General features: G+C 44.1%; 1 protein-coding gene across 1 annotated transcript in view; it reads right to left on the reverse strand.

Annotated features, from left to right (window-relative positions):
- The window catches only part of LOC138980246 (protein unc-13 homolog B-like), a 155,747-nt gene that overhangs the window by 84,430 nt on the left and 43,367 nt on the right, over positions 1-27,950 (reverse strand). The window contains exons 10-11 of the mRNA XM_070353096.1: positions 21,757-21,828; positions 16,070-16,277 (exon numbers count right to left, since the gene is read on the reverse strand). Coding sequence (XP_070209197.1) covers positions 16,070-16,277; positions 21,757-21,828 — 280 coding nt within the window. The remainder of the gene's footprint in view (positions 1-16,069; positions 16,278-21,756; positions 21,829-27,950) is intronic.

The raw sequence follows: 27,950 nt of genomic DNA on the forward strand, positions 1-27,950 counted from the left end.
GTCCCACAGTGAAGTCGTTCAGTGACGTTTTTTAATGAGTGTTTAACACTTCTCTATGTTCAGCCATGCCGAAGCACAAATCCTTTACAGTGACATACGCTCGTACAAACTAAAAGCCTTGAAATATCTAGAAAACGAAGCTGCAGACAATGTTTCGGTATGTGCCCGCGAGAATTCTTCCAGAAGAAGCTGAGAGTGGAGACGACAGTGAAGACGATGATGTTGACTTCGAAGGACTAGAATGAGCCCACGATCATCAACCCTACCAGATCTCCAAACAAGAGAAGAAACTGTGTTTGTGCTGACTTTAGTCCGAGAATTAGAAGAATCAAGGTCACTTGTGTTCTTTTTTTTCTTTTCTTTCTTGCACAGATTTATTTGTGTAAACAAACGGTGTGTTTAATTTTCATTAAAATTGCATAAATCACATGGTTGTACCACTTTATTTCTCTCGTGAAAATGTGATGACACGTTATCTTGCAAAGGGGTGTATACCTAGCACACGCCCACCCCCTACTTTTACCCGAAATCTGTGCGGAGGGGGGGGGGGGGGGGGGGGGGGGCGTTTGCTAGGTATTTTACGGTATATGCAGATAATAATTGTCCTTAATGTCGGCAATGAATAACTCATGGGCTTGACATGTCGACACAAAGGCAGGCAAGGCCAACAAAGCATACACGGTATGGAATTCCATGAACAATTTCGTGCTGATGACAGAACTATCATTCTCGAGGATCAATAATTTACAATGAGGATGACTTTTGTGCTCAAGCAATCTGCAAGCATCACTGAAGCTAATTTGTTTCCAGTTTTACTGAGCACTGATGTATAAGCTGAAACTACTGATATATGAGAGTTATCATCACACAGGATCCAGTCACTGCCTTCCAACATTAATCTTCACACTGTTTTTTCTACATCCAGTATCAGTTATCACCTTACAACAACAAAAAACACAAAAACACCCAAAACACCTGATCGGCTTTAATACAAATAACTTTTTCCCCAGAACAATCCCACTCTGAAACAGTACCAATTGTCACATTTGTTCACCCCACAAAGTGGCACTGCATGGTCACAGCTGGTTCAACTGTACATATAATTTATGGCACTTAAAATCCCTGTACATTTCCACTGAAAAGGGCAAACAGGTCCTCACATACACTGACTGCTATCACAGTAATTATCTATGTAGGATTGATGGTCACATAGATTTTTGTCTGACAGGCCACTTGCACGGATGAGCTTATACCTTGTGCTATCGAGAACAGGTAATCCATACAGGAACCCATGCATGAGACTCAGACTCTTAACTACCATTTCTATTTCAATGCACTAGTCACAATCATCAGGAAATGCTGTCAGTTCCAACAGCTTCAAAGGTGAACAAACACAATAAAATATTGGGCTAAACGTTGCACTCCCATGCACAGCTCCAAAATAAGAATTCACTGACTGACTGAAAAACATAAATTTAGGATTCTGCGCACAGAGGCTAAACACTCTCAAGTGCGCTGTTCCAACAGCATCAAAGATAATTACATTGTATATATTTCGGACTGACTGAACGACAACAAGCACACTTGCGCCATACGTTGTACACTCTCACAGCACTAGCTTAAACGACGTAAATGAACAGCTGAAAAACACATCAGTCGTGTACTTTTCCAGTGGCACCAATCATAGTTAATGTCAGACTGACCAATTTAGCACCATTATAATGTACACACACTGAGGTTACAAAACTCGACTGCCTTTGCATCATCACAATACCCAGCTGACCAACCAACGCGATCAGCACAATTAATTAATTGCTGACATGAAGTGCCTCAGCTGGCGAAGAAAAGAAGCGGAGAGGGTGTGTGCAGGTGTGTGCGAGTGTGCTTAATTAGCATCAACAAGGTTTCTATGGAATCACAGTACAACCATGCTTGCATGTGTGTTATTTGGTTTATAATGTCAAGATCAGAAATTCCTGTGCATGCATGCCTTGCATTCTTTGATGTAGACGACTGCAGTGCTGATCTCAGCCAATTTTTAATTGGACTGCCACAATGTATGCTTTGATGAGACATGTACCATATGTCGAGAATTCATTTTTCACTAATTAATCCTTTGTTAAAGAGATGCATATTGATAAAGCTAAATGCACTTCTAATTGTCGCGATCTTCATCTGGTTATTACAAGGATGGGAAAGAAACCAAAGAAAACAAAAGCATCAAATCATATCGTTGCAAAGAGCACTTCAATGTTAATTTGACCCAACCACTCGACATTAACCTGTGGTGTTTTTTGTTTGATTCAAGAATGTTTTTTCTTGTTTTCTTTTTTTAGTTTGTGTACATATCTGAGCATGATGTTCTATACAGCACAACACCCTCCCGTCCATCCGTCCCCCCATGCCCCACCCCACCACACTGCCTCCTTGTTCCATCAGTCTCTGTCCTGATGCACCATTACACCAAATATTATACATATGCAAAATAACACTCTCCAAATGAGATAACAAGCATAAGGGCAATAAAAAAAAGAGCTTAGCATCTTCTGACAATGGTACTGCAGATGAGGACTACATGAGTATACAGACTATTGATTTTATGCCTTGCAGGCAAGCACAAATCCTGGCGCATCATACAGAACTGTATCCTTTTTGTCATGTGAGGGTTCTTCTGACAACCTGATGGGTTGCCTAGCAGATAAATTTAACAGTGTTAATTGCTCGTCTGACACTGTCTGGGTGCCGACAATATTAGCTTTGGTGGCGATGCCAGATTCATCTCAGAAATTGGTTTCTGAGTGTAAATCCGACATTCGAGAAGGTTATTTTGTGTGTGTGACATTATCCTCAAGGGTTTTGTTTGTGTTTTTTTTATTCTTTCGTCTGTGTGTGTGTGTGTGTGTTTGTTTGTGTGTGTGTAGTTGTGTGTGTGTATGTGTGCGTGCGTGCGTGCGTGCGTGCGTGCGTGCGTGCGTGCGTGCGTGCGTACGTACGTACGTACGTACGTACGTACGTACGCGTGTGCTTGCGATTTTATGTGTGTGTGTGTGTGTGTGTGTGTGTGTGTGTGTGTGTGTGTGTGTTGCATGCTAGCACATGTATCTGTGTGTGTCTGCATCTACGTGTGCGGTACGGCAGCTATTTATAAACAAAAAAGTAAACAAGAAGAGCAAACGCTCGATCGAGTCACTTTCGCAGTTCTGAATATTATATGAGGCATCAGATGGACAGGAAGAAATTGCTATTCACAACACAATGAGTCACGTTCACATAAAATTTGAGCCCGGTCACTTTTATAGTTTCCGAGAAAAGCCCAACGTTAAGTTGTGTGTTGCCGAACAGAAAAGGCTAGTTATCTCCCTTGTTTTTCTGATAACGTTCGTAAAAGGCTACAGATGTAAATACTTTGATGTAAAGAATAATCCTACAAAGTTTCAATCACATCCGATGAACTTTGTCAAAGATATAAAATGTCTAATTTTTCCTTTGACGCTGACCTGTGACAAGGTCAAAGGTCAACGAAACCATCGTTAAAGTGTAGAGGTCATTGGAGGTCACGACTAAACAAAATATGAGCCCGATCGCTTTGATAGTTTCCGAGAAAAGTCCAACGTTAAGGTGGTGTCTACGGACGGACGGCCGGCCGGCCGGACAGACTAACACTGACCGATTACATAGAGTCACTTTTTCTCAAGTGACTCAAAAATAGTACAGTCATAACCTGAGACAAAACCAACCTGAGTGCTCACAGGGGTAAAAACTCAGGTAAGCAATCACACAAAAACATTAACTTAAAACTCCAGTACCCCATCCCTAACCCCCTCCCCCACATTCACAAACACACCACTAACACCTGATCAAGATGATAAAAGCAAAACTAAATGAGATATCCAACAAACACACTGACGAAAAGACTTGAACCACACCATACAACATCATGCTCCATTTCAATCACAAGCGAATTTACACAATCTTCGTATCTAATTCCTTCAAAATGTTCTCTCTTAATTTCCAATGCAAGTTATAATGCTCACCCTGTGCAACCTGTTGCCACTGGTGAGAATACAATCTTTGCAGCTATCACACAGTGGTGCTTTTCCTACAAACCCCTCGCTGTAGTACATCGACCCCCTGCCTGGAAAAATGTATTTGTTGACCTGCAGAGCTTAACACACACGTAATTCTCTGCCTAAGTACTAGCTGTACGGAAAAGTATATACCTGATGACTCTATCAGTAAATGTACCAGACATCCACATTATGCACACACACACCGACAAGTGCGTAAACACACACACACTGTCATACACTACTTGTGTGCACATGTGTGCGCATGCACACACACACCCACACACACACCACAGCCCACATCTGGTAACTGTTCCAATTCTAGCCAAACAAAAACTCACACCCGGATACTTTAAAACAACAACAAAACTAAAATAATAATAATGATCACCCTATGCACAGCTTTCACAGACTATTTTGTCCCTAATTATCCCGCCCACAAGACTCCTTGGCACTTGAAAATCAAAAGGCCCACACAACAACAGACCTTAAAAATCTCTTAAGAAACATGCCTTTTTCTTATTCTAACCAGTAGTTGGATTCTTCCTGTTCTCTTTCACACTAAAACACTGATTGTATTTCTATAAAACAAAACACACACACACAAATTAACCACAAACCTCTGTTTTACAAACTTGGCACTTCAAACTGCATGCCCCTGCTTGACTATTTTTACACCCCCGGTATAGGGGTGTGTATAGGATTCGGTCGATGTGTTTGTTTGTTTGTGTGTTTGTGTTCGCATATAGATCTCAAGAATGAACGGACCGATCGTCACCAAACTTGGTGAACAGGTTCTATACATTCCTGACACGGTCCTTACAAATATTGGGACCAGTCAAACACACGGTTAGGGAGTTATTGGTGGATTAAGATTCTACAAGGACTTATAGAGGGACATATTAATGGTCAAAGGGAAATAACCTTCTCAGTTGGTGGCAGTGAGAATGGTAAGGACGGGGGTGTTTTTCCTACCTCGGAGGAATTTCTTGTCTTTAATGTTTGTCTTCCATTATAATATTGTGTGCTTTGTGACCCCGTAACATCTTTTTCTGCTAGTGCATGTTCACAAAGAATCTGATTGAGGTTAACACTTTCGCCGTCAAGATGCATGGTTCTCCTTTGCAGGTCACCATCATTCCATCAGTGCTGCTCCTGTTAGCACCCACTTACTTCACAAATGACACTGAGTGACACACTTTTCTCCAATACTCTTGTTAGAAGGGTAAGGAAATTGATTTTGTTTCATCTTATCCCTGCCTGTCAACCCCCACCCATTCTTCTGATTTTTTTTAAGAACTAGTGGAAAGTAAAATAGTAGGGATATATGCTTTTTCAACCCTATAGCTTGCCCACTGTCATATCCCCCACAACCCCCCCCCCCTCCCCCTAAATAACAGTCTGAAAAGCCTTTCTAGGGCGAAATTAAGACCATGGCCTCAAATTTCTTGAATTTTTGGTTCTATCAGACACAAGATACAAAATAAAAGAGAAAAAACAGGTTAAAGAGAAGGAAAAGAAGAAGAAATCAACCGGCGGCAAAAAATGCTAGATCCTGCACTTTTTCCCCCAACTTCACATTTAGCTAACAAACTAATGGATGTGTAAAGGGAGCCAACTCAGGGACCTCAATGACGTTGCACTGTATTCCCTCCTCTGCCTTGTGCAATATCGAAGGTTAACCAACTGAACTGGTTCAGGAAGCAAGGAACAATAATCTGTAAGAAAAGAGAGCAGGGGACAATTTAATGCCTTCCTCATTAGGCAGCCGCCTGCTGTCGGCGAGATCAAACTTGTGTGACATTTAGGGAAAGGGACCTTATTTGTTTTCTTCTCACTTCTTGATAAATTCACAAAACTGATTCGCTGGTTGTCTGGTGAGGAAAAAGTCTCTACAATGATTGAAGGTCTACTTTTAAATGTGTGTATACACTGGCTGTGGACTACTGCACTGTAGTTTGACAACACCAAATCTGATATGATGAATTCAGTGAGCAAGTAATCTAGCTCACCAGTGCTCAGTGTAGAGAGAGAGAGAGGAAGGGAGAGAACTGAACTGAGTTGAACTTTATTTCACAAGGAAAAAGATTTAAGGCGAGGCCCTTTCTTACAATCTGTTCTTGAGAAAGAGAGAGAGAGACTGTGTGTGTGTGTGCGTGTTTGTGTGTGTGCATGTGTGTGTGTGTGATTGTGATTGTGTGTGTGTGTGTGTGTGTGTGTGTGTGTGTGCATGTGTGTTTGTGTGTGCATCTGTGTGTTAAAACAGAGTGTTTGTATGTCTGTACAATTCTGCACACATGCTCATGTTTGCATCTATGAGACAGGAGATGCTAATCATCTTCCTTTGAAATACCACATTTGGGGAAACAGGAAATGTAAACCTTGGGGGGTGGGGAGGGAGTGTGTGTGTGTGTGTGTGTGTGTGTGTGTGTGTGTGTGTGTGTGTGTGTGTGTGTGTGTGGCGTGGGGTTGGGTTGGGGATGACATGGTGCGTGCATGTTGAGGCAAACAGGAAGCTATGACATGGTGGCTTGGGGTGGGATGAGCATGAGGTGTGAGTGTATGTGGGGGATATTCCCATGCATAAGATACAAACTCAGAGGTAAGTAAGTTCACATAAGCGCACTGACACAACTAGAGGCACACAAACATTACTAATACATGTACATATAAACAGACAGAGAGACAGACAAACATACCAACACACACACATAGTCAGGCATCTCTGCACTGCTAACTGCTAACAGATAATTGTACCTGACATATGTATACATACTCACAACACTGAATAGCACCAAGACCCAATAGACAAACATTTCAAATCAACAACATAAGAACCAAGAAGACAAACCCACAGCTAAAACTCAAGCGCCTGTTGGGTCTTGCATTTACCAAGAGCAAATACCAAAAAGTTTTATCAACTCCTTACAAGTCAGAACTTAAAAGTTCACAGATCTCATAGGGCAACAAATGTCGGGAAAGTAATTTGATCTCCAGATCACCCTAACAATACAACGATGATGACAAAAGCATTCACATTAATCACAGACATAACAGCCGTGGGGGGAAAGAACCCCATTATCTTGCATTCATCCTGCTGATTAATTATAGTGTGGGTGGTTTGAACAGCATGAAAAAACAAGAGGCGAAGCCATCAAGGCTCACGTAAGAAATCGACAAACAGTAACACAAACTCAATCACTCCGTCACACACACACACACACACACACACACACACACACACACACACACACACACACACACACACAGAGAAAGAGCATAGGTGAAACTGTGCAAGAAAGCGAGACACTAGATCTAGATCTGTCTGTCTGCATGTAGCCTACTTACAGGGACACGACTGCCAACTAGTCTCGGCCCGCTCAAAATAATAATGACCGAGACTTTCAGTACTTCCTTCGCGTGACGTCTAACCCTCTTACGTCATAATGTGACGTCAATGTAATGTGACGTCTTCAAATGTTAGAGTTTCTACCACAGACATACACACGCACGCACATACGCACGCACGCACAGACAGACAAAGTTACAATCGCATAGGCTACACTTACGTGAGCCAACAAACTGTACATTAATTGTGCCATATTGATTTTTTTGGAATACGTATACGTGCCATTTTGAAAACTATGACAAAAAGTGCTCTGAAAAAAGTATGCACTTTTCAACCGGCCACAACAGAGGTAATATGATGTCTATGAGTCCAACCAAGGATAGCAGGCGCGATTACCTCTTGGTATTTTTTCAATAAAATGCATGTTGTGTACACTAAATTTGAAGGCTAAATGGAGCTTCATTGTACTTTCTGTCGGCTCTAAATGACAATCATCTACATTCTTAAAATGGTTCTGATTAAAGGATTACTGGATCTGCGAAACCAAGGGCAGTAAGCGCTCTAAATAAAGACAACAAAGACAAGTAAGTGTTAGTTAAGTGGAACCTGTCTCCTGGCACCTGAGAGAGTACAAAACTGGCACTGAAATGAACAAACAACTTTCATCCTCTGATCACTGGAAAGCACTGAAATGAACTCGTCCTCGATTCATTGAGAGTTAGCACTGAAATGAACAAACAACTTTCATCCTTGATTCACTGAGAAGCATTGAAATGGACAAACAACTTTCATCCTCTATTCATTTAGAAGCACTGAAATGAAGAAACAATTCTCATCCTCCAATCATAACTGCATGCAGTTTCTTTCTGTTGTTTTAGCAGGATGTAACATTTTTCTCAATCAGCACACAGAGCAGTCAGTCAAACCACTGCAGGCCTGGAACTGCCTTGAAGACCAGTGTACTATATTTTAGTCCACACAGATCAATCAAAAGCAATATATTTAAGAAATCCTGAAAAAAACAGACAATAGGGAAATTTTATGAAAAAGACCACAACAGATACAGTTAATAACAATTGTAATTCAATCAAGTTTGCGTTTTAATGAAACAGATCCTGTGATTGGTCAGAATGCCCCAACTCATTAAAAATTACCGGTCATTAATTGTCGATAACCACTCGCTAAAAAATCCATTAACAACCTGCTGGCGAGGCGCATTGATACAGCCTCAACTAGTCTCGGTTAGCTAAGAGGGTCATTTTACAAGTAAGAAATATGAAGGCCAACGAAATACCGAGACCATAAGGTATGCGAAGGGATGACGTCGAATACGTGACGTAAGTTGATGCATGAATTCTTCCGGACTGCGTCAGTCAATTCCAAAGATCGCTTTTGTGATGAAAAGAATTTGTTTTAGAGTTTGCTGTCCAGAAACCCTCCAAAAAAGAAGAGAAAATGTGTGTGACGGAAAACAAAACAGGAGCAGAGTGATACGATAGGAATACAGAGACATATTTCTTGGGACTTGACCCTTGCAGGAAGGTGGACTGAAAGTAGTGTGTGAACAGAACAGAACCAATTCTGTCTGTTTACAACCGCAGGAAAGAGATCGCCATCAGATTGAATTACAATAACATTAATATGCTTCCATTTGAAACTTCTCGGTCTTCATCGGGGATTGACGCCCTCCCAAAGTCTAATTGAAGCCCTCCATCGCTTCGCTCCGTCGGGCTGCAATTAGCTTTTGTCGGGCGTCAATCCCCGATGAAGACCTCGAAGTTTCAAATGGAAGCATGTTAATGTGTAATTCATAAAACCAATTTGTCAGATACAAAAGAGACGGATTAAGTCTATAATGTGCATTTACATGAAATCAGCTCTCCTGTGTGTCTCTTCCTGTTGAACAAATCAGGCGTCAGTTAAAGGGAAAAAAGTTTAAGACAAAATTGAAAAAGAAAACGTAAAACAAACATGATAAAAATTAATAACAGATAATTAAGAAGCAAACAAAACTATAAATGGAAGGGAAACAACTCACTAACCCCAATCTCCCAGGGAGAATCTGTCATTATTGAGAATTGGTTTGCCCAGTTATCTGTGCAGCACACTAATCTGTTTAAAACAATAGAAGCACTGACCTTCTCATGCCATTTGTAGCTCCTATTGTTTTTGATGTGAATGCGAGTGTAAATCGAAAATTTCAAAACTAAATTTTCATTTAATTAATATACTTACTCAACTCACATAAATGGCATTAACTTCAGTTCATTGCTAAGATATTGAAGTAGTACTCGACCCTGGTAAGGGGGGAAGTAACTCCCTAAGAAAAACAATCCGTAGTCAAGGACGGGAGTCACCTCCCCTACCGGTAACCCGCACATGCGCGGTCCTGCTACCGGCCGTCATTCCCCCACGGAAACACACACCTGTAACACATATAATGTTAGCGGGGATGGATGGGAGGGTATAAACGATGTGAGTTGAGTAAGTATATTAATTAAATGAAAATTTAGTTTTGAAATTTTCGATTCAATCACATATTCTTACCTCAACTCACATAAATGGCAGATTGCACATAAAGGCGGTGGGATACTCACATTAAACTCTTGGAAGTATCTGGCCTGCGGCAACCATGGCTGGGAGGCAGTTGGTACCGTCCGGGTGAGTGCTGGCAATGTCCCGGAGGTAGTAGCTGAGGAAGACATCTTGAGACGTCCAGTATGCAGCTTTGAGGACGTCTGACATCCTACCAGACTTGAGGACAGCTAAGGAAGTTGCCCACGCTCGAGCCTCGTGAGTCCGAGGTGATCGAAGAGGAAGGACTGACTGCCCCCACTGATAGGCATGCCTTATAAGTGTGGAAGACCATCTGGTAAGCGTGGTTTTTGCAATGTCTTTATTTCGGGCTGTATTAATCGAAATAAACAACAACTTCTGAGCTGATGCTCGAATCGGAGCGGTACGCAACAAGTAAGCCTTAAGCGCACGTACCGGACAGTTAGAAAGATCCGGATCGCCGGGGGCTAAAATGTCCCGAAGAGGCCGAATGGAAATGATCGGTGAAAGTTGGTCAGGTTTTTGATTTTTGGCGAGAAAATCGGGACGGAAACGCAGTGAAACCGAGCCGTCTCTTTCAAAAGTGATATCACGGTCTAAACCTGAGAGGCCGTGGATCTCGCTGCCCCTTCGCGCAGAAGCGAGCAGTATGAGCATGAGAGTTTTGCGCGTAAGGTCAGAAAGACTAGCGTCTTGTAAAGGTTCAAAAGCACTAGAACGGAGAAATTCGAGTACTAGCAGAACGTCCCAAGCCGGAACAGAAGTTCTCTCCGTTGCAGAACTGAGGGCCGCGCCCTTTAGCACACTCGCGATGACTCCCCCGAGGGAGATGGAGCGACCAAGCTGCTTGAGAGTAACCGAGATGGCTGAGCGGCGAACGCGCAAAGTGGACGCGGCGCGTCCCTGAGCGGAGAGCCATGCCAAGTGGTTTGCGACCTGCATTGACCGCGGGGCGACCGGGACAACATTGTTAGCTGCACACCATCGAGTCCAAGCTAGCCAGTGCGATGAATAAACAGAGGAGGTGGAACGCCTGTGAGCCTTCTGGACTAAGTCCAAAGTAAGATCTGAGGCGCCTGAGCGCTTCAGTGATCGCCGAACAGTCGCCAGGCGTGAAGATCCAGGAACTCGGGACGATCGTGAAGAATGCCCGTCCTGGGCTGTAGAAGCTCCCCTCGCCGGAGGCTGAGCGGAATTGGCGGGCCGCTGGCGAGCCGCAGGAGGTCCGGGAACCAATGCTGACTGGGCCAGCGCGGTGCCACGAGAAGAAGACGAGGCCGCTCTAAGTCGGCTTTCCGCAGGACCCTTCCGATGAGTGGAGTGGGAGGAAAGGCGTAAGCCACTAGCCCTGTCCAGCTGATCGTCATCGCGTCGATCTTCCACGCTTCCGGGTCCGGAAACGGGGAGACAAAGATCGGAAGGCGACGCGAAAACCTCGTGGCAAAGAGGTCGACCATCGGTCGCTCTACCTGTGCCCAAAGGCGGAGGAGCGCCTGATGTGCGATGGTCCACTCTGTGTGGAGGATCTGAGAGGACCGGCTGAGGGCGTCGGCCAGGACGTTCAGGCAGCCGGGCAGGTAGCGAGCCGAGACCAGAATCTGATGGCGAGCGCACCAAGAAAGGATCTCGCATGCTCGGCTGGACAACAGTTGAGATCGGGAGCCGCCCTGTTTGTTGAGGTAGGCAGCAACTGTCGTGTTGTCGGTATGAATCAACACATGGGTGCCCTGAAGGGCGGAGAGAAAATGCTGAAGCCCCAGAAAGACTGCCTCGAGCTCGAGGCGATTGATGTGCCAAAGCCGCTGCTCTTGTGACCACCGACCGGACGTCGTGTGTGTGTCCACGTGAGCCCCCCAACCCTTCTGAGACGCGTCCGAAAAGAGATGCGTGGAGGGAGGAGGAAGCGCTATGGGCACTCCCTGCAGAAGCCAAGGGGTGTTCATCCACTGAAGCGTGGTCTGCTGAAACCAGACCCCGAGCGGGACTGAAACGTCCCAGCCTTGTGAAGTCGGATTCCAGACTGAACTGAGCGCCGCCTGAAACGGGCGCTTGTGGGATCTGCCTAGCGGAATAAGGGACGACATGGACTCCATCTGGCCCTGTACAGACGCAAGCGTCCGGGCTGGAGCTGACTGAAGCCCTAACAGGGAAGACAGAAGAGCCTGCAGTTTGTCCACCCGGCGTTGAGTGGGACGGACTGTCCACTCCCGTGAATCGAACGCCATGCCAAGGTAAGTAAAGGTCTGCGACGGAGTCAGCTCGGACTTGGTGTGGTTGACTCGGAAGCCGAGATCCTGAGCCTGGGCAAGGACAAACTGGGTATGCTGAAGGCAGAGCGCTTCCTGCTGATGAAGGATCAGCCAGTCGTCCAAGTATGCCCTGAGCCGAACCCCGTGCTGCCGAACGAGGGCACAAAGTTGGCGCACCACCATGGTGAATACCCAGGGAGCAAGTGACAGCCCGAAGGGAAGGGCTCGAAACTGGAAGATTCGGTCCCCCCACAGAAAACGCAACCACTTCCGGTCCGCCTCGTGCATGAGGATGTGGAAGTAGGCGTCCGTCAGGTCGACGGACGTCACCCAGTCGCCCGGGCGAAGCGCCTCCCTGACGGTCGCCGGCGTTTCCATAGTGAACCGAATTTTGCGCAAAAATCGGTTCAGTGGAGAGAGGTCTAAGACTGGCCGCCACCCCCCGGAAGCCTTGGGAACAACGAAGATTCTTCCGTAAAAACCCAAGGAGGAGTGGTCGAGAACCTCCTCTATAGCCTGCTTCTGCAGCAAGAGAAGGATTTCCGCCTGAATTGCCTCCCGAGCGTCGAGGCTGGCCGGAAACCGGAAATTGGCCGGCGCTCTGGACAAAGGGGCCTTGCCTTCCTGCCAAGGAAGGCGGAACCCCGATCGAATCACCCCCATGATCCATAGGCTGCTTGTCCGAGACAGCCACACTGGAAGGGCCTGGGAGAGGCCGCCTGCTACCGAAAGGGTAGAGGCTGGGGGGGTGACTGGATCGGGGGGGTCTCATTGGGGGTTGGGCTTGCGCCCAGACCCCCGCTTCCCAAAGGAAGGTTTACGCTGGTAAGGGCGGGAACGTGAACCACCCCTACCTGCCTGAGACGACTTCTGCCCCGAGGACTTGCCTGCAGCTGGTGCAGAACTCCGTGGTTTGTTACCGTGCTGCTTAAGAGCGAGTTCCGTCAGTTGCACCACATGATGGTCACGAGCCTCCTCCGTTTGCTGCCGGAGGGCATCCAAAGAGCGTGATCCCAGCAACGCACCCTCTGAGAAGGGAGAGACTCTCAAAGAGTCTATGGTGGCCTTATCCGTCAGGCGTGAGCCGTTAAGAAAAGCCTCGCGCCTCCAAAACACAACCTGAGAGTAGAGCCGAGCAGCAAGAGTCATCTGACTGTCAGTGACCTTCGCGAGGGCCGCCAAGAGCATGGCAGCATCAGCCTCAATGGCATCGTCACGGAACCTAAAAGGTTCGATGGACGAAGCGATGGCCCTCGTGAGAGACCGGATGAGCGTTTCCGCTAAAGAGGTCAGCTCGAGGGAAGAACGCCCGCTCTCCTCCAGCCCGAGTAGACTCTGTTCCGTACACACGGCAGTCCTATCTCGGCTATAACCGTCCTGCCGTAAGCGAGCCAGTTCCGGAGTCACCGGAAGTGGAGCTGTGGGCAGTGAAAACGAGGAGAGAAGAGAATGTGGCCTGCTAGGCAGCCGCGATCTTCTTGAATTAGCTGGGAGGCCGCCGCCTGCCTGAGCCGAGGCTAACCAAGGCTGAGCAGACGGGGGGGCTTCCCCATGAGCAGCCAGGAGAGGATAGGGTGTGTTAGCGTCCGCCAACACCTGAGCCATCACAAAAGGGACGGAAGGGGATTCCATGAACCGGAACTTCACCTTCGTGTCCCCCGCGCCCGCAAAATCTGCCAAAGCAGAAGGAGGGGGTGCGACCACAGTAGAATCGGCTGAGACACCCTCAGGGAAATACCGTGAGGTTATCTCCGCAGCCAACTCCAGAGTAGGGCCCAGTTTATTGGGAATCCGTAAGGGGGTAACAGATTCAGAGCAATCCTCATCCCCTTCCTGTTCCTCTCCAAAACCTTCCTGATCTCCATCAGAAGGAGGGTCCGGCAAACCGGAAACCCACCCGTCCACGGAAGCGGAAGTGGCTAGAGTCGGTTGAACAATAGACGGAAGCGCCGCAAACTGTCCACCAACAGCACCGCCGACAACCGGAACCGCCGCGGCGGAACCGGAAGTCGGGGCCGGAAGTCGATGCGTAACCAGGGACGGGATAGCAGGGACACTGCCACCGGAACCACTAGCCCGCTGTCCTCCACCGGAAGTGCCTGCCACAGCACAACCGGAAGTCGAGGACGACAATCCGCGGGCAGGCCCGACCGGAAGCCCCGAGGGGCAACCAGAGGAGCCTACCCCCTGCGAACTCCAACCAGGAACGGCGGCAGCCGAACCAGGAGCTACAGGTCGATGACCGCCGACAGAATCTTGTAGGCCAGAGCTGGGCAAACAAGACGCTGCTGCCTGCCCCCCAGAGGCCGGGACAGCCGAAACTGATCCCAGGGGGGCAGGCTGGCGCGCTACGCCGCTCCCTAGCGCACCCGCCACGTGATGGACGGTGTACTGCCGGGGAGGAGCCGTCTGCGAACCCGGCGACGCCAGAGCGTAACCCGGGCCCGCAGGCAAGTGTGAGCCCCCAAAAAGATGGGGACTCCCACAAACGCAGCCCAACGCCGAAGCGCTGGAACCGGGCGGCGCTAAGGCCGCGAACCCCCCTGAAAAGGCAGGGGAATCCGCAACCGAACCAGAAAAATCCGGCCCGAGATCAGCCGACGTGATCGTCGCGGACGGCCGCAGCCTAGAAAGAGAAGCCACCCCCCCCACGCCAGGCGGGAGGGGAGCGACAGGCCTTTCCGCCGAATGTAAGGCAACTAGGTCATGTTTCAGAGTTGCAAACATAGCCAGAATTTCTTCCCGCGACACGGACTCGCTAGACCGTGGCGTCTGCGAGCGCGAGAGAGGAGAAGTAGAACGTTCCCGCGTAGGGAAAACCGGTGACGGTGACGTAGAGTCGAGCGACACCCGTTCTGTCTTCTTAGTCGCCGGGTCAGTAACCAAAATTAAAGAAGTAGGCTGTGAAGAAGACACAGAGGCACGCGCCTTTGATTTAGACTTGGGCTTGTCTTTATCCTTCTCTTTTCCCGGTGAAGAGAGAAGGGAAACAAGTTTGCCCTTGCTTTTTGAGTTTTTGTCCGCCATTTGCAATATCGAACACGCGCACGTGGAGATGAATTACAACAGCGAAAATACTCAAACGAACGAAAATACTCGAACGAACGCAGTGAAGAGATAGTGAAACGATCTTACCTAAAGATAGCAACGCAAAGACCAGGGTCAAATGGCCTTCCACAAAGGCCAAGGCAAAAAATATGCCGGAGTACAACAACACGTCTGTGCAGTAGTGTTGAAGTGGGTGGAATGACGGCCGGTAGCAGGACCGCGCATGTGCGGGTTACCGGTAGGGGAGGTGACTCCCGTCCTTGACTACGGATTGTTTTTCTTAGGGAGTTACTTCCCCCCTTACCAGGGTCGAGTACTACTTCAATATCTTAGCAATGAACTGAAGTTAATGCCATTTATGTGAGTTGAGGTAAGAATATGTGATTGAATGGTGCGTATGTGTGTGTGTGCTTGTAGTTGTATGTGAATGTGTGTCTGCACATGTGCTTGTATGTGAATGTGTATGCCATGTTTGTCTGTGTTTGTGAGAGAGAGAGAGAGAGAGAGAGAGAGAGAGAGAGAGAGAGAGAGAGAGAGAGAGAGAGAGAGAGAGTGTGTTTGTGTGTGCTTGTGTGACGGTGTGTGAGTGTTTGTGTGTGTGTGTGTGTGTGTGTGTGTGTGTGTGTGTGTGTGTGTGTGTGTGTGTGTGTGTGTGTGTGTGTGTGTGTGTGTGTGTGTGTGTGTGTGTGCATGCATGCATGTGTGTGTATTGACATGTGACCCTATGTGAAAGTTGGCACAGTACATCAAGGCTTGTCAAGGCAATGAAACAACACAAAAACACAGCAAAAGACACTTACCTCACTCAGTTCAGCACAGACTTTGTGGAAGGCGGTGATCCAGCGTGACTTTGCGGGGGTGTTGTGAAGATAGTTCTCCTGCTGCTGCTGCTGCACCAATTGCTGGTGCTGTTGCTGCTCCAGCTCATACATGTCGAATGAGCTGTCCACATACTCTTGTGTACTCTGACGGCTGACGTTGGATGACGTTGGGCGGCTGTTGACAGGGCTGCCGGAAGACACGTGAAACAAGGGGCTAAAGTCAAAGCAGTGGCGAAAGCAGTGGCCATACAGACATTCCATCTTACTTTGAGTTTTTGTCTTAATTTTTGTTTTAAAGGAACATAGCCTTAAGAATACTGTATGCTTTTTTTGTGCTTTTTTTCTACAGCGCAACAGGCACAGATAATTTCAAACAGGAACTGATCGTTTTCGAAGAACAGAAAGTGATCCTTTTCAAAGAAAAGCAGACGAGAGGTTGTCGCAAGCTTTTAAGAAAACTTGGGCTTAAAATCACACACAGGGGTTTCCTGTATACAATTGTCATTGATCCATTCCAAACGGTGTCCAGCATTTTTGATTGTCAGGTTACATCATATACATATAACCAGGTGGACTGAAGTATTTACGATCTGTGAAAAATCTTCATCAGCCTGCACTGTATGTGTGAATACATCACTGCATCTTTCACTTCACTGACACAAAAAATTCACACAGCAACTAATGTCTACTCTGCTAAACAGAGGCAGCTATCCTTCACACACACACGAGAAGAAATCAGCCGACATCCTGCTCATAATGATGACTGTATCATCAAGAATAATCTAACGTAGGCGAGACTTCTCCCTTCACAAAACCCCAGGTGGAACAGCTGTTCTCTTGCCTGGCTAAAAGCAACACAGCATGGTGTAATTTATGGACCCAAAACTGAATAACACAAATCTATCCCGCCAAGACACATTTACAGTCGTTTAGAAAAAAGCTGATGTGATAAAATAATCTGTTTGTTCAAGCCGGTTTCTGCTCCGAACACCAACTGAAAGATTCCTATACTGTAGTGCAAGAATCGCTCACAAGTTTTGTTGGAAATGGCACACTCATTCATGTACCAAGTCTTTTGTGCTGAGACAGAAGTTCCCAGCAGGACTTATAATATGATGCTCAACTCAATGAAAGCATGCACATTATTTACACTGACAAGCATTTATTTTCTTCTCAACTTAACAGGCAGTAAATGTAACTTGCCAAAACTCGTTATGTTCATGATGCAACCATGGCAATCTCTCATTTTTACTGATAATAAAGTATGCCTTTTGTAGCAAAATGTCAACATCTCTTACATCAAATCCTATTAGCTCAGCATCTCAGGATATGAAACACAATCAATTCATTCAAAAGATACAAAGATAATATTCTCCGACAGGAAGCTGAGACAATGACAGATAATGTCCTTAAATGTTCAGCAACTCCCATAAGTGTAATACTGTACTATGATTTACATCAAGCAAAATAGACACCATAAAAAGAGTGACCCAGATAAAATGTAATGAACACGGGCATCATATTTTATGACGCTGAAGTCACAAAGTAACTAATTTATTTACTGTGCATTAAAGTCAAGTAGAATTTCACTTGCAGTAAAAATTACTGGCATATACGTTACAGTTGCTGACTTACTTTAATTCCCTTTGTCACTTTGTTGTGTGTGAGTGTTTTTGTTTTTTTCAACTGGTACTGCGTCTCTGCTCTGATCATTTGTGCTCACCAACACTAAGCTGCATTTGTTCTGTTTCTTGGCTGTTGATTCAAGTTTTTATAGGACTCACTTGCAAAGATTCAGTTTTGCTATTATTGAAGTTGCAATAATAGTTAGAGTGTACAGCACTGCAAGCTGCAGTCGGTTTACTGCATGACTGCTCAAGACTTCAAGAATGACAATCTCAGAGTTCCCGAACGTTATAGAAATTGGTTGGTAGGCTTGTGGTTGCAACTACTGCATGCTGCTGTTGTGGACTGAATACTCAAAACAACAACAACAGCAACAACAACAACAAAACAAAACACCAAACTTTCATAACCAGCTACAAAACACATTTTATCCCTGGCACATACGTGAGACTCAGATACTCGTGAGATAATAATCGTTCAAATCACACGTGTGTATACATGTATCATGTAAATGAGGTCATGTCAAGCAAATCTGGCAGGGACCTGTTTTTCCACTGCTTATGATGCCAAAGTCACCGAGACAAACGTCATTTTAGAAAAAAAATTGCGCTCGCTACTTACCCTCGATGAATTTTTAGCACTAACACGTCACGCCACACTTTCAGAGTGACGTTTCTTTGCTTGGACGTAATAGATTGCACGAGGCTTTAGAAGAGATCGAGGTTCCAAAACAATTGTCTTCAATTTAGCTGCCTCGACTGCAGGACATTTTCAGTAAAATACACGTAAGTACAGTATGTAGGATAAACAGAATACTACATGGCTTGCTGTATCGTACCAGATTTACACTCGTTGCTTTTTCAAATAGTGAACAGCTCGCTTTCGCTCGCAGTTCAATATTTTAAAAAAAAACTCGTGTAAATCTGGTACGACACAGCAAGCCATGTAGTATTCTCTATATCTATGCTTCATATATTCAGGCAAATTATCTTTGCAATAATTTCAAGTATGTTAGGTGTCAAGCATGTACGCTTGTGTGTGTGTGTGCGTACATGTGTGTGTGTGTGTGTGTGTGTGTGTGTGTGTGTGTGTGTGTGTGTGTGTGTGTGTGTGTGTGTGTGTGTGTGTGTGTGTGTGTGTGTGTGTGTGTGTGTGTGTGTGTGTGTGCATACGTGTGCAAAAAAAGGACAAAAATATGAATGGACATACAAGGCTTAGGACTACCACCAGTTACACATAACCCGAAGGTTTTTTTCTGGTAGCTAAAATTCAGGGCGAGATTCATGGATGCTGGACATGTTCATAATTATATGTATGCCTGAATGCATACCAGCTAGGATGTCTCTGTGTAAAGCTGGATGTACTGTTGCACCTTGCAAAAGTCTAACTAATGATTTATTGAACGACATCTTTTGTAAGTACAGCATCACTCAAAGCCAACTTCTCCTAAAAAAAATTTAAAAATAAAAATTAAAACAATTCTGTAGGATCACACTTGCACCCAAACCTCTACTCCCCAGCATCTTCCAGAACCGGTCCCAATCACAGAGGGCAAAAAAAGACTCAGAAATTAGCCTCCCCTAAAATAACCAGGGTTGCGAAACACAGCACTCAAGGTAAATTCAGCCACAGTATTTTCTTACTCCTGTGTCCTAAAAGGCCAAAATAATCTAGAAGCTGTACCCAATATTCTGCTGCAATAAGAATATCTCCCTCTAAAAAGCACTGATTCCAACAAGTGTGGGGCTAAATTTGTCTGGAAGACCATTACTTTCCATTTGCCCTTGGCACTTGTCAATATCCACACTGGCAGCAAGGAAATGGTGTCTGCTTGAAATCTCACCTTCTTCTCTTCCAGACAAAAATAAAGGCAGCCCTAAAGAATGGAGTGGGGATTGGGGAGAGGGTTGGTGGTAGTTTGAAGTAAGAAAAAAAGACAGTTCTGAAGAATAGAGTGGGGGGGGGGGGGGGAGGATGTGGAGGGGGAAGGCCCGGACTAATTGAAGGTAGGGGGTATAAGGGGAAGATAAAAAGGGGGAACAAAAAGACAGCTGAAAGGAGCTGTTTTAAGTCGTTCATTTCTTGCCTAATCTACTTTTCTCTAAGAGTTGAATGTAAAAACCGCAAGTCTTATTTCAACCACTGTGTTAGTTTGTAAACTTTAGTTCTTTGTTGTTCAACTTTGAAGCCACTGTCAGTCAGTCCCATCCCACCCCACCCCCACCGCCCAACCCAAGCACTAATCTCATAAGATTGCACAGTGGAACCCCCTCAATAACACCACCAAAAATGTAAGAAAATCAGCACTTCTGACCGAATGACCGGGTTTGTTTTTATGTGCCACGGTGGTAATATGGGTTGGGACATAGATATGGTCTCCAAGTCATCATTAAGTGAAGCTGACCCAGTGAGCCAGGGGGTATTTGAACATGTGACCTGAGTATCACAAGTCCTGGCAGTGCTCTACCAACTGACCCGCAGAACAGGAATCTTTACAGGAGCTCCAGACTAGCAAGCCAGAGCACTTGCTGACAGACATGCCCTCCAACCAATGTCATTTACTGTAGCGCTTCAACTCTATATATTTTAGATGAGAGAGAGAGGGAAAAAAACACTGAAAAAATACAGAAAAGCACACAAAAAGAAAGAAAGAAAGAAAGAAATAAAAATAATATGGCCATATCAAATTTAATGACATCAGGATATTGGGAGATATAAGAAAAGAAGGAAAGAAAACAGAAAAAAGCTGGTTTTTTTATGGGGAAATGCTTCTCCGAAACTGTAGCAGAAGCATCAGAATTATTTGTATGTTTTGTTATTTTATTCCACTTTTCTCCTTCACTGATTTAGCATGTTTACACACCTTTTAAATTCCCCCCAAAATCTATAAACCAATTTTCTAAAATTGATCACTTTGTCCAATTTTGCATGTGACTTCTTAATTTTGTCATTGAAAACTGCCAAAAAGGTTCACACAATTCTGTGTGTGCACATGTGTGTGTGTGTGTGTGTGTGTGTGTGTGTGTGTGTGTGTGTGTGTGTGTGTGTGTGTGTGTGTGTGTGTGTGTACAGTGTTTGTGTGCATGTGTTTGTGTGCATGCGTTTTTGTGCGTGCACATGCATGAGCATCTGTACACACACCTACATGTGTACTGAGGGAGAGAGTGCTAAATGCAAACCAAAGTCATGAAAATATCAGATAATCTAAGCTGATATTCCTCCAAATGGGTAAGAATACAAACAAAAATACTACTTCCTATTACATTACCAGCAAAAACTTACCCCTAGACGAACCAGCCTATGATTCTAGCATGCACGCTCACACTATATAGACACAGATTTACTATTGCATTGAAAACAAACATATCAAATCGTAAGGACTTCTATCAGCTTGCCACTACCGCAACCTGTTACACTTGGGAAGAGCACAAAGAACATCTGCTTCGGTAGCCAATGCAGTCATAATTACATTTGAAAATCAATGGGAAGGAGGGAAAAATGATGTGGAAGATTTTCAAACTTCCCATCTTTGGTTGATTTGTCACAACTGACTGCTGTAGTTTGACTGGTATAATCCTTGTAGTATGTGTGTGTGTGAAGTCATAATTACATCATATCAAAGCAGCCAGATTTTGTTTCATGTGTGGAGGGATGCATGCAAGAGTGTCAGGCAGATCTTTAATCTTTCCAGATGATGCAGCACTGACATCATTAAGTCATATCAACACAAATCATCCATCAAGGAACAAAGCGTGAGAAGTTTTTGCAGAATTATTTTTGAAGATGGATGTAGGTGATGTAACAGATGTAACAGAATTACTTCAGCAAAAAACGTCCTGTGTGCACAGAAAGCAGCCAGGCTGTATGTAGCATTTTGCTTGATGTGACCAGGGTGCCCTTATCCCAGGTAAAAGCCTGGACGGATTTATAGCGATTTACCAGATGACCTGCACTGATAAAAAGGAAGGTATAAAAGACTGTATAACTATCAAAACACAACAGAATTCTTATTGACCCTCAAACTATGACGCATGACTCACCTGAAGTCCTGGGTGTCCTGAGTACTCTGCCGACTCATGTTGAATGAGGAGTTGTGACTCCCTGTCTCAGGGCTGAGGAGACACAAGAGACATAAAACGTCTATTAATAGCAATCAATGGCAGCAGAACTTCAAATGCCCATTAACACAAATGGAGTCAGCAGTATAGGTATACAGATAGGCTGTGCCGAAGCTTGGATCGACATAAACATCCCATCACACCTGTTCTTAACGAGCAGGTAGCTGATTAGCAGAGGAGATGCAATGTCTGCAGACAATTACCTGAATAACACTTGCTGACTATACAAATTCTGATATCCACAAGAGTGCACAAAATCAGTGAAGCCAACAAACAGAAAAAAGACAACGCCGACATGTTCATTCAGAGTAAAGAAAAGACTGAACATCAAATAATTCATTCTCTCAAGCATGGACTAGTTTGTAATTGCCTCGCTGAACAAAATTATCAGGCACACATGTTTAAAGCTGACAAAAGCTTGCAAATGCTATAATCATTGTTTTTACTCTGACAGTCATGTTTTATATTTTGATTTTGCTCTTGCTCTGACAATCACGATTTTGCTAAGTGTTATGTTTTTACTCTAGCAGATAATTATTTGCATGTGCAAACATTCAGCTGTCAGCCACTTCAAAGGCTGCACAAACTGAGCTATAATAACCATTCCCCATAGATCTGATTGCATGACAACTAGGAACTGCTTATCGCCTACTCAACTGCACTATATCCTCTTGCAGCAGCTGCACATTACTCATGTCTTGTTGCAAATGATGTCAGTATTTCCCCATATTACAATGCGATGAGAAGCGTAGTAGACACTTGAAGTAAAAAGTGGAAAATTAAAAATTAGTTGAACCGAGACAAAAATAACATATCAAAGCGCTAGCAAAATTCAATGTTTAAAGGTCATTGCTGTGAATAACTGTTTCAAATCAAGGTGAAAATGTCTGGTTAAATAAGACAAAGTGACACTTCCCCAGGTCCTCTCTTGGGACAGAAATGGGGTCTGTGCTGAAACTACTGCTTTTACCGTCATCCCATCTGGAGTCAGACAGGAATGAGCTTGAGGAGGCCTGGATTATACTTTACATATACAGAGAAGTTAGTGCTCTAATCTCAGGTGAAATATGGATGTTATGGTTAGGATTCAATACATATGGCATGAGGCATAAAATTAACAGCTATTGGAAGAGATGATATAACCGACGTGAGTCACCACACAATGTACCGAGTTGGCAATATAACAGCAGGATATTGGCCAAAAGAAGCTTAAAAATACATTGCTTCTCATCTAAAATGTTCATGTTAACCATCACAGAAATTGTTCAGACTTTTACATGGGATAAGAGCATCCTTCCACCAATATTTTTTCTTAATGTTTTTTTTATTTATGCTATTATTTTATTTTTACTAAGCATGATTTTTGTTCTAGTTGAATTTAGCTAAAGTACACATCCTACACTTCCATTTAAAGCAAACAGAATCAAAATAGGACAAATAGGGATTAAATGGCAGCTTATCAAAAATCGTTATTTTCGGTGTCTCGCGATGGTGTATACCTGCGATAAAAGTACATTCTTTGGGCCAACCAAGAGTGTCCGGCCTTACATTACAGGTGGTCTGTCATTAGAAGTATATCTCTTAGTAAAGACAATATACATTATATATTAGGGGCAGCAGGTGTTCTTTCTTTGACTGTGTCCTCTGATCGGAGGGGCCTGACATGCAAGTACCACTGTAACAGTATCCTTCCACTGGAACACATACCCAAAATATATAGCCTGGCTGCTTCCTGTGCAGAGTAGGGATATGTTTGTGAATCCATTTGGCAGATTGAAATCAATGTCAGTAAAGAAATAAATGAAGCAAAATATTCTCATTCAACACAGGAAGCAGCCAGGCTATATGTTTGGCTCACGTAAGTGTAGCCTATGCGATGCTAACTTTTGTCTGTCTGTGCATGTGTATGTGTGTGTGTGTGTGTATGTGATAGAAACTTTAACATTTGACTGAACACCGAAATACTAATTTTACCTGGTTATTATCCAAGCAACAGCTTCAAAGTATTGAAGCAATTATCAACATTTCGTCGGCACGTATGTAGTTAAAGTGTGTATCCAAAGAAAACGGGTGGTGGGGGGTTTTGGGGGGGTAAAAACAGCTGACTGGTTTGTGTCGTGTGTGGTATGTAGACCAGGTCAGGGGTCAAGGTTAGGTCAGATCGCGTGAAGGATTGTGGTATAGATACAGTTATCACCGAGCTGCAGTTCGCCGATTCGGAGAAGACGATTTCATATTGTTCGGTTTCGTAGCTCCAGAAAAATAGATAAAGAAGATACCATAGGAGATTTCCTACAGGTTAATCTGCACAGCGTGTTTCCAGTGTCTGCGCGAGGAAGCGCTGTCGAAAGCGCAGTGTCGATCTTGCCCGTCTGGCAGTCGTGTCCCCGTAAGTACTAAAAAGTAGGCTACAGACAGACAGATCTAGATCTAGTGTCTCGCACTCTGGGACCGTACGTATCACTTATGCTTACTGTTTCTTTCTTTCTTTATTTGGTGTTTAACGTCGTTTTCAACCGTTCAAGGTTATATCGCGACGGTATGCTTACTGTGTGTGTGTATGTGTGACGGAGTGATTGAGTTTGTGTTACTGTTTGTCGATTTCTTACATGAGCCGTGAAGGCTACGCCTCTTGTTTGGGTATGTGTTCCAGTGGAAGGATACTGTTACAGTGGTACTTGCATGTCAGGCCCCTCCGATCAGAGGACACAGTCAAAGAAAGAACACCTGCTGCCCCTAATATATAATGTATATTGTCTTTACTAAGAGATATACTTCTAATGATAGACCACCTGTAATGTAAGGACACTCTTGGTTGGCCCAAAGAACGTACTTTTATCACAGGTATACCCCTGTATTATATTCAAAAGCCTGGGCTGGTGACCTATGGAATGGTTTACACAGGAAGGAAGATACCGATTAACCCTATCACTGCAGGTCTATACTCATAAGTGCAACCACACTCTCAAGACAGAATTAGACAAATATATTCAAATCACTGCAATCACAAATGAGGGGGGTGCACGTTTGTTACTTTTACTGCCCTAGTCTTATCAGAGGAAAGTGATGGTTCAAACAATGCTAAAATGATCATTGATATTTAGATGCTTCCTTATCAATTTGATATATCACCTTCTAAATCAACCTAGTTTAAACAATGAAAATTCACACACCGACTTCTATGGCCAATAAAACAATAGAAATACAGAGCAAACTTGTTTGCCTTCAATATTTAAATTACACAGCTACAAGAACACAAATAACACATCCAGAGCTGCTCCATAGGTATCTGTGGTTGCATAAATAATCTTTGTTTATGATCATCATGAACCAACCTCCAAATCACAACACGGTCTGCTTGTGATGCAGGCACAAAGAAAACTGAATGATAAGGTGACACGTATTGATATGAATCCTGTTTTTCATCAATGCTCCTATTCAGGATTTCAATGTGCTCAACGAACCATGATTTCTATCCAGATAATATTGCAGATAAATATTGATTCCTGTACGTGTGCACTTAAAAGTCCTTCCTGCCAGTCCCCCACCCCTCCCCTCTTACAGGCCAAATGTTTTAACAGCTGCTGCATCTGTAAAAGTATAATACAACCACTGTCATGGGCTCCTGACTGTTACGCTTACCCTGTTTACTGCATCTAAATTGACATCGCCTGTCAAAAGAAAAAAACAATGCTAACATATATCTCTATGGCTGGGATTTACAAACCCTGTACTGGTTTTTATTACATACATTTCAAGTCAATTTTGACTGTTCTTTTTCTATGACTCAGACTCTATCCGGCGTGCGTGTTTTGGAGTGCTTGGATCAATCAATGCAATTGTACAGACAAATGCAGCTTTTCACAAATCCTGAAAGGATGCATTCCATCAATATAAGCCATTATAGCGGTGACATGTTCAGATGTTTTGTCTTTGAATAAACTTTATCTTCATGATACTTTCTATACAATACATAAACAGAGACATACATTGAAGAGATGCGAAGCGAGGCCGCTCGCGTGAACTCTTGGGGTACCGCGCTCGGTCAGCGTGACCTCGCGCGATTGTCAGCCATCATCCCGTACTACGTTGTTGTTCGCTAATTGCTCTCTGACACCGATTTGAAGTGCTTTTTTGGTCATATTTCTTTGGATATATCTAGCTTCAGACGAGAGATATCAGTGGTAAGTAAACTTGATTCATATTCTGTAGCTTCAATAGTGTGCACACGAACGCATTTGAGAGGATTGGGTTCCCGAAGTGAGTCAAAAACACGGTTCCCTCGGTTCTTGCGGCCATTGTTCTAAGTCCATGCCTGTGGAGGCAATGTTTGGGAGCTAATATTTTCTTTTGTGCACAACGTTACTTTCCCTTAACTGGCAAATGCATTACTGGTGTATACATTAATCTGTTTGTATAAATTTTGACGCGCTGTAATTAAATTTGATGCTTTTAAGTCTCATTCAAGTGGTTCTTGCACTTACACTGGCGTGTGGATAAAAAGTTTTTAAGGAGAAATGAGCGAAATTGCTTACTTTAAGATTCATCTTCTAATCACCAAATGATGCAATAATCTTCTTCTTGTGATTTTCTGTTTCTCTTGAGTGCAAATAATTAACAGTTTGCATGTTTTATTATCTATGATTTTCTATGAAACAGATATAATTCTTTAAAAACACAACAATTGCCAGCTTGGCGCCAGTGGGAGGATTACTTGCCCCTGCCGTAGGCGAAGATAACGCGGGCGGGAAGACAGCGCTTCGCATCTCTTCTATCTATGTCTCTGATATAAACAAAGACAGATTTATGAAACCATGAACACTGTACAATGTACATGTATGAAGAACATTTTCAAACTCAACTCACTATGCGCCATTGCACTACATGTATAAAATACCCAGCCCCCTTGTCACACTTTATCACTCACTATTATGCACTTTCTGGACCCCACTCCCTCTTTCTGCCTCTGTGTCCCATCCAAAATGTCTCAAGCTCATGGAGAAAATAAAGACAGGGGGGGGGGGGGGGGGGGAGAAATGAACAAAAAGGCACAGCAACACACCAAAACACAGCATGACACAGTACAATTTCACTACCATAAAGCCGGTTGTATTAAAATCCTTTCAGCCACATCCATTCTACTTCTACATTTCTGGCGGAATGTTGTACTACAATCTGGCCCTTGCAACCACCTCTCGAAAGTTAACACCTGCCTACAACGACCACACTAAAGGATCCCAGACGAGTTTTTCTTCTATATAATTCACCTGCCCATAGCGACCACCAGTCTGTAAAGACAACTGGTTCTAGACAGGTTCAACTGTACTTAAAGTCTTGGTTCTTGTGTTCAACTGCTCATATCTTTTGAACCAGGGGACCAAATGACTTGCTTTTTTTCCATATGAAAGCTAGAAGGACATTTTTTCATAACCCGAAAAATATAAAAACTTTAAATGACCGTTAATGAGACAAACAATGTTCAAAAAAGGAAAAGATATCGTCATACTAACCAACACAAGGACAGGGGTCGACACTAACTTATTTGGCCTGGGGCCACACTGGCCCCAGAGATGGAAATTGCTGGGGCGGAAAACAAAAATCTGGGGCCCACTCTCAGTATTCACGTGCGGCAATGCATTGTTTGTTTTTTTACATTTAGTCAAGTTTTGACTAAATGTTTTAACGTAGAGGGGGGAATCGAGACGAGGGTTGTGGTGTATGTGTGTGTGTGTGTGTGTGTGTGTGTGTGTGTCTGTGTGTCTGTCTGTCTGTCTGTGTGTGTGTGTGTGTAGAGCGATTCAGACCAAACTACTGGACCGATCTTTATGAAATTTGACATGAGAGTTCCTGGGAATGATATCCCCGGACTTTTATTTCTTTTTTTCGATAAATACCTTTGATGACGTCATATACGGCTTTTTGTAAAAGTTGAGGCGGCACTGTCACACCCTCATTTTTCAATCAAATTGATTGAAATTTTGGCCAAGCAATCTTCGACGAAGGCCGGACTTCGGTATTGCATTTCAGCTTGGTGGCTTAAAAATTAATTAATGACTTTGGTCATTAAAAATCTGAAAATTGTAAAAAAAAATAATATTTATAAAACGATCCAAATT

This window comes from Littorina saxatilis, linkage group LG1, assembly GCF_037325665.1.
Source record: "Littorina saxatilis isolate snail1 linkage group LG1, US_GU_Lsax_2.0, whole genome shotgun sequence".
Lineage (NCBI taxonomy): Eukaryota > Metazoa > Mollusca > Gastropoda > Littorinimorpha > Littorinidae > Littorina > Littorina saxatilis.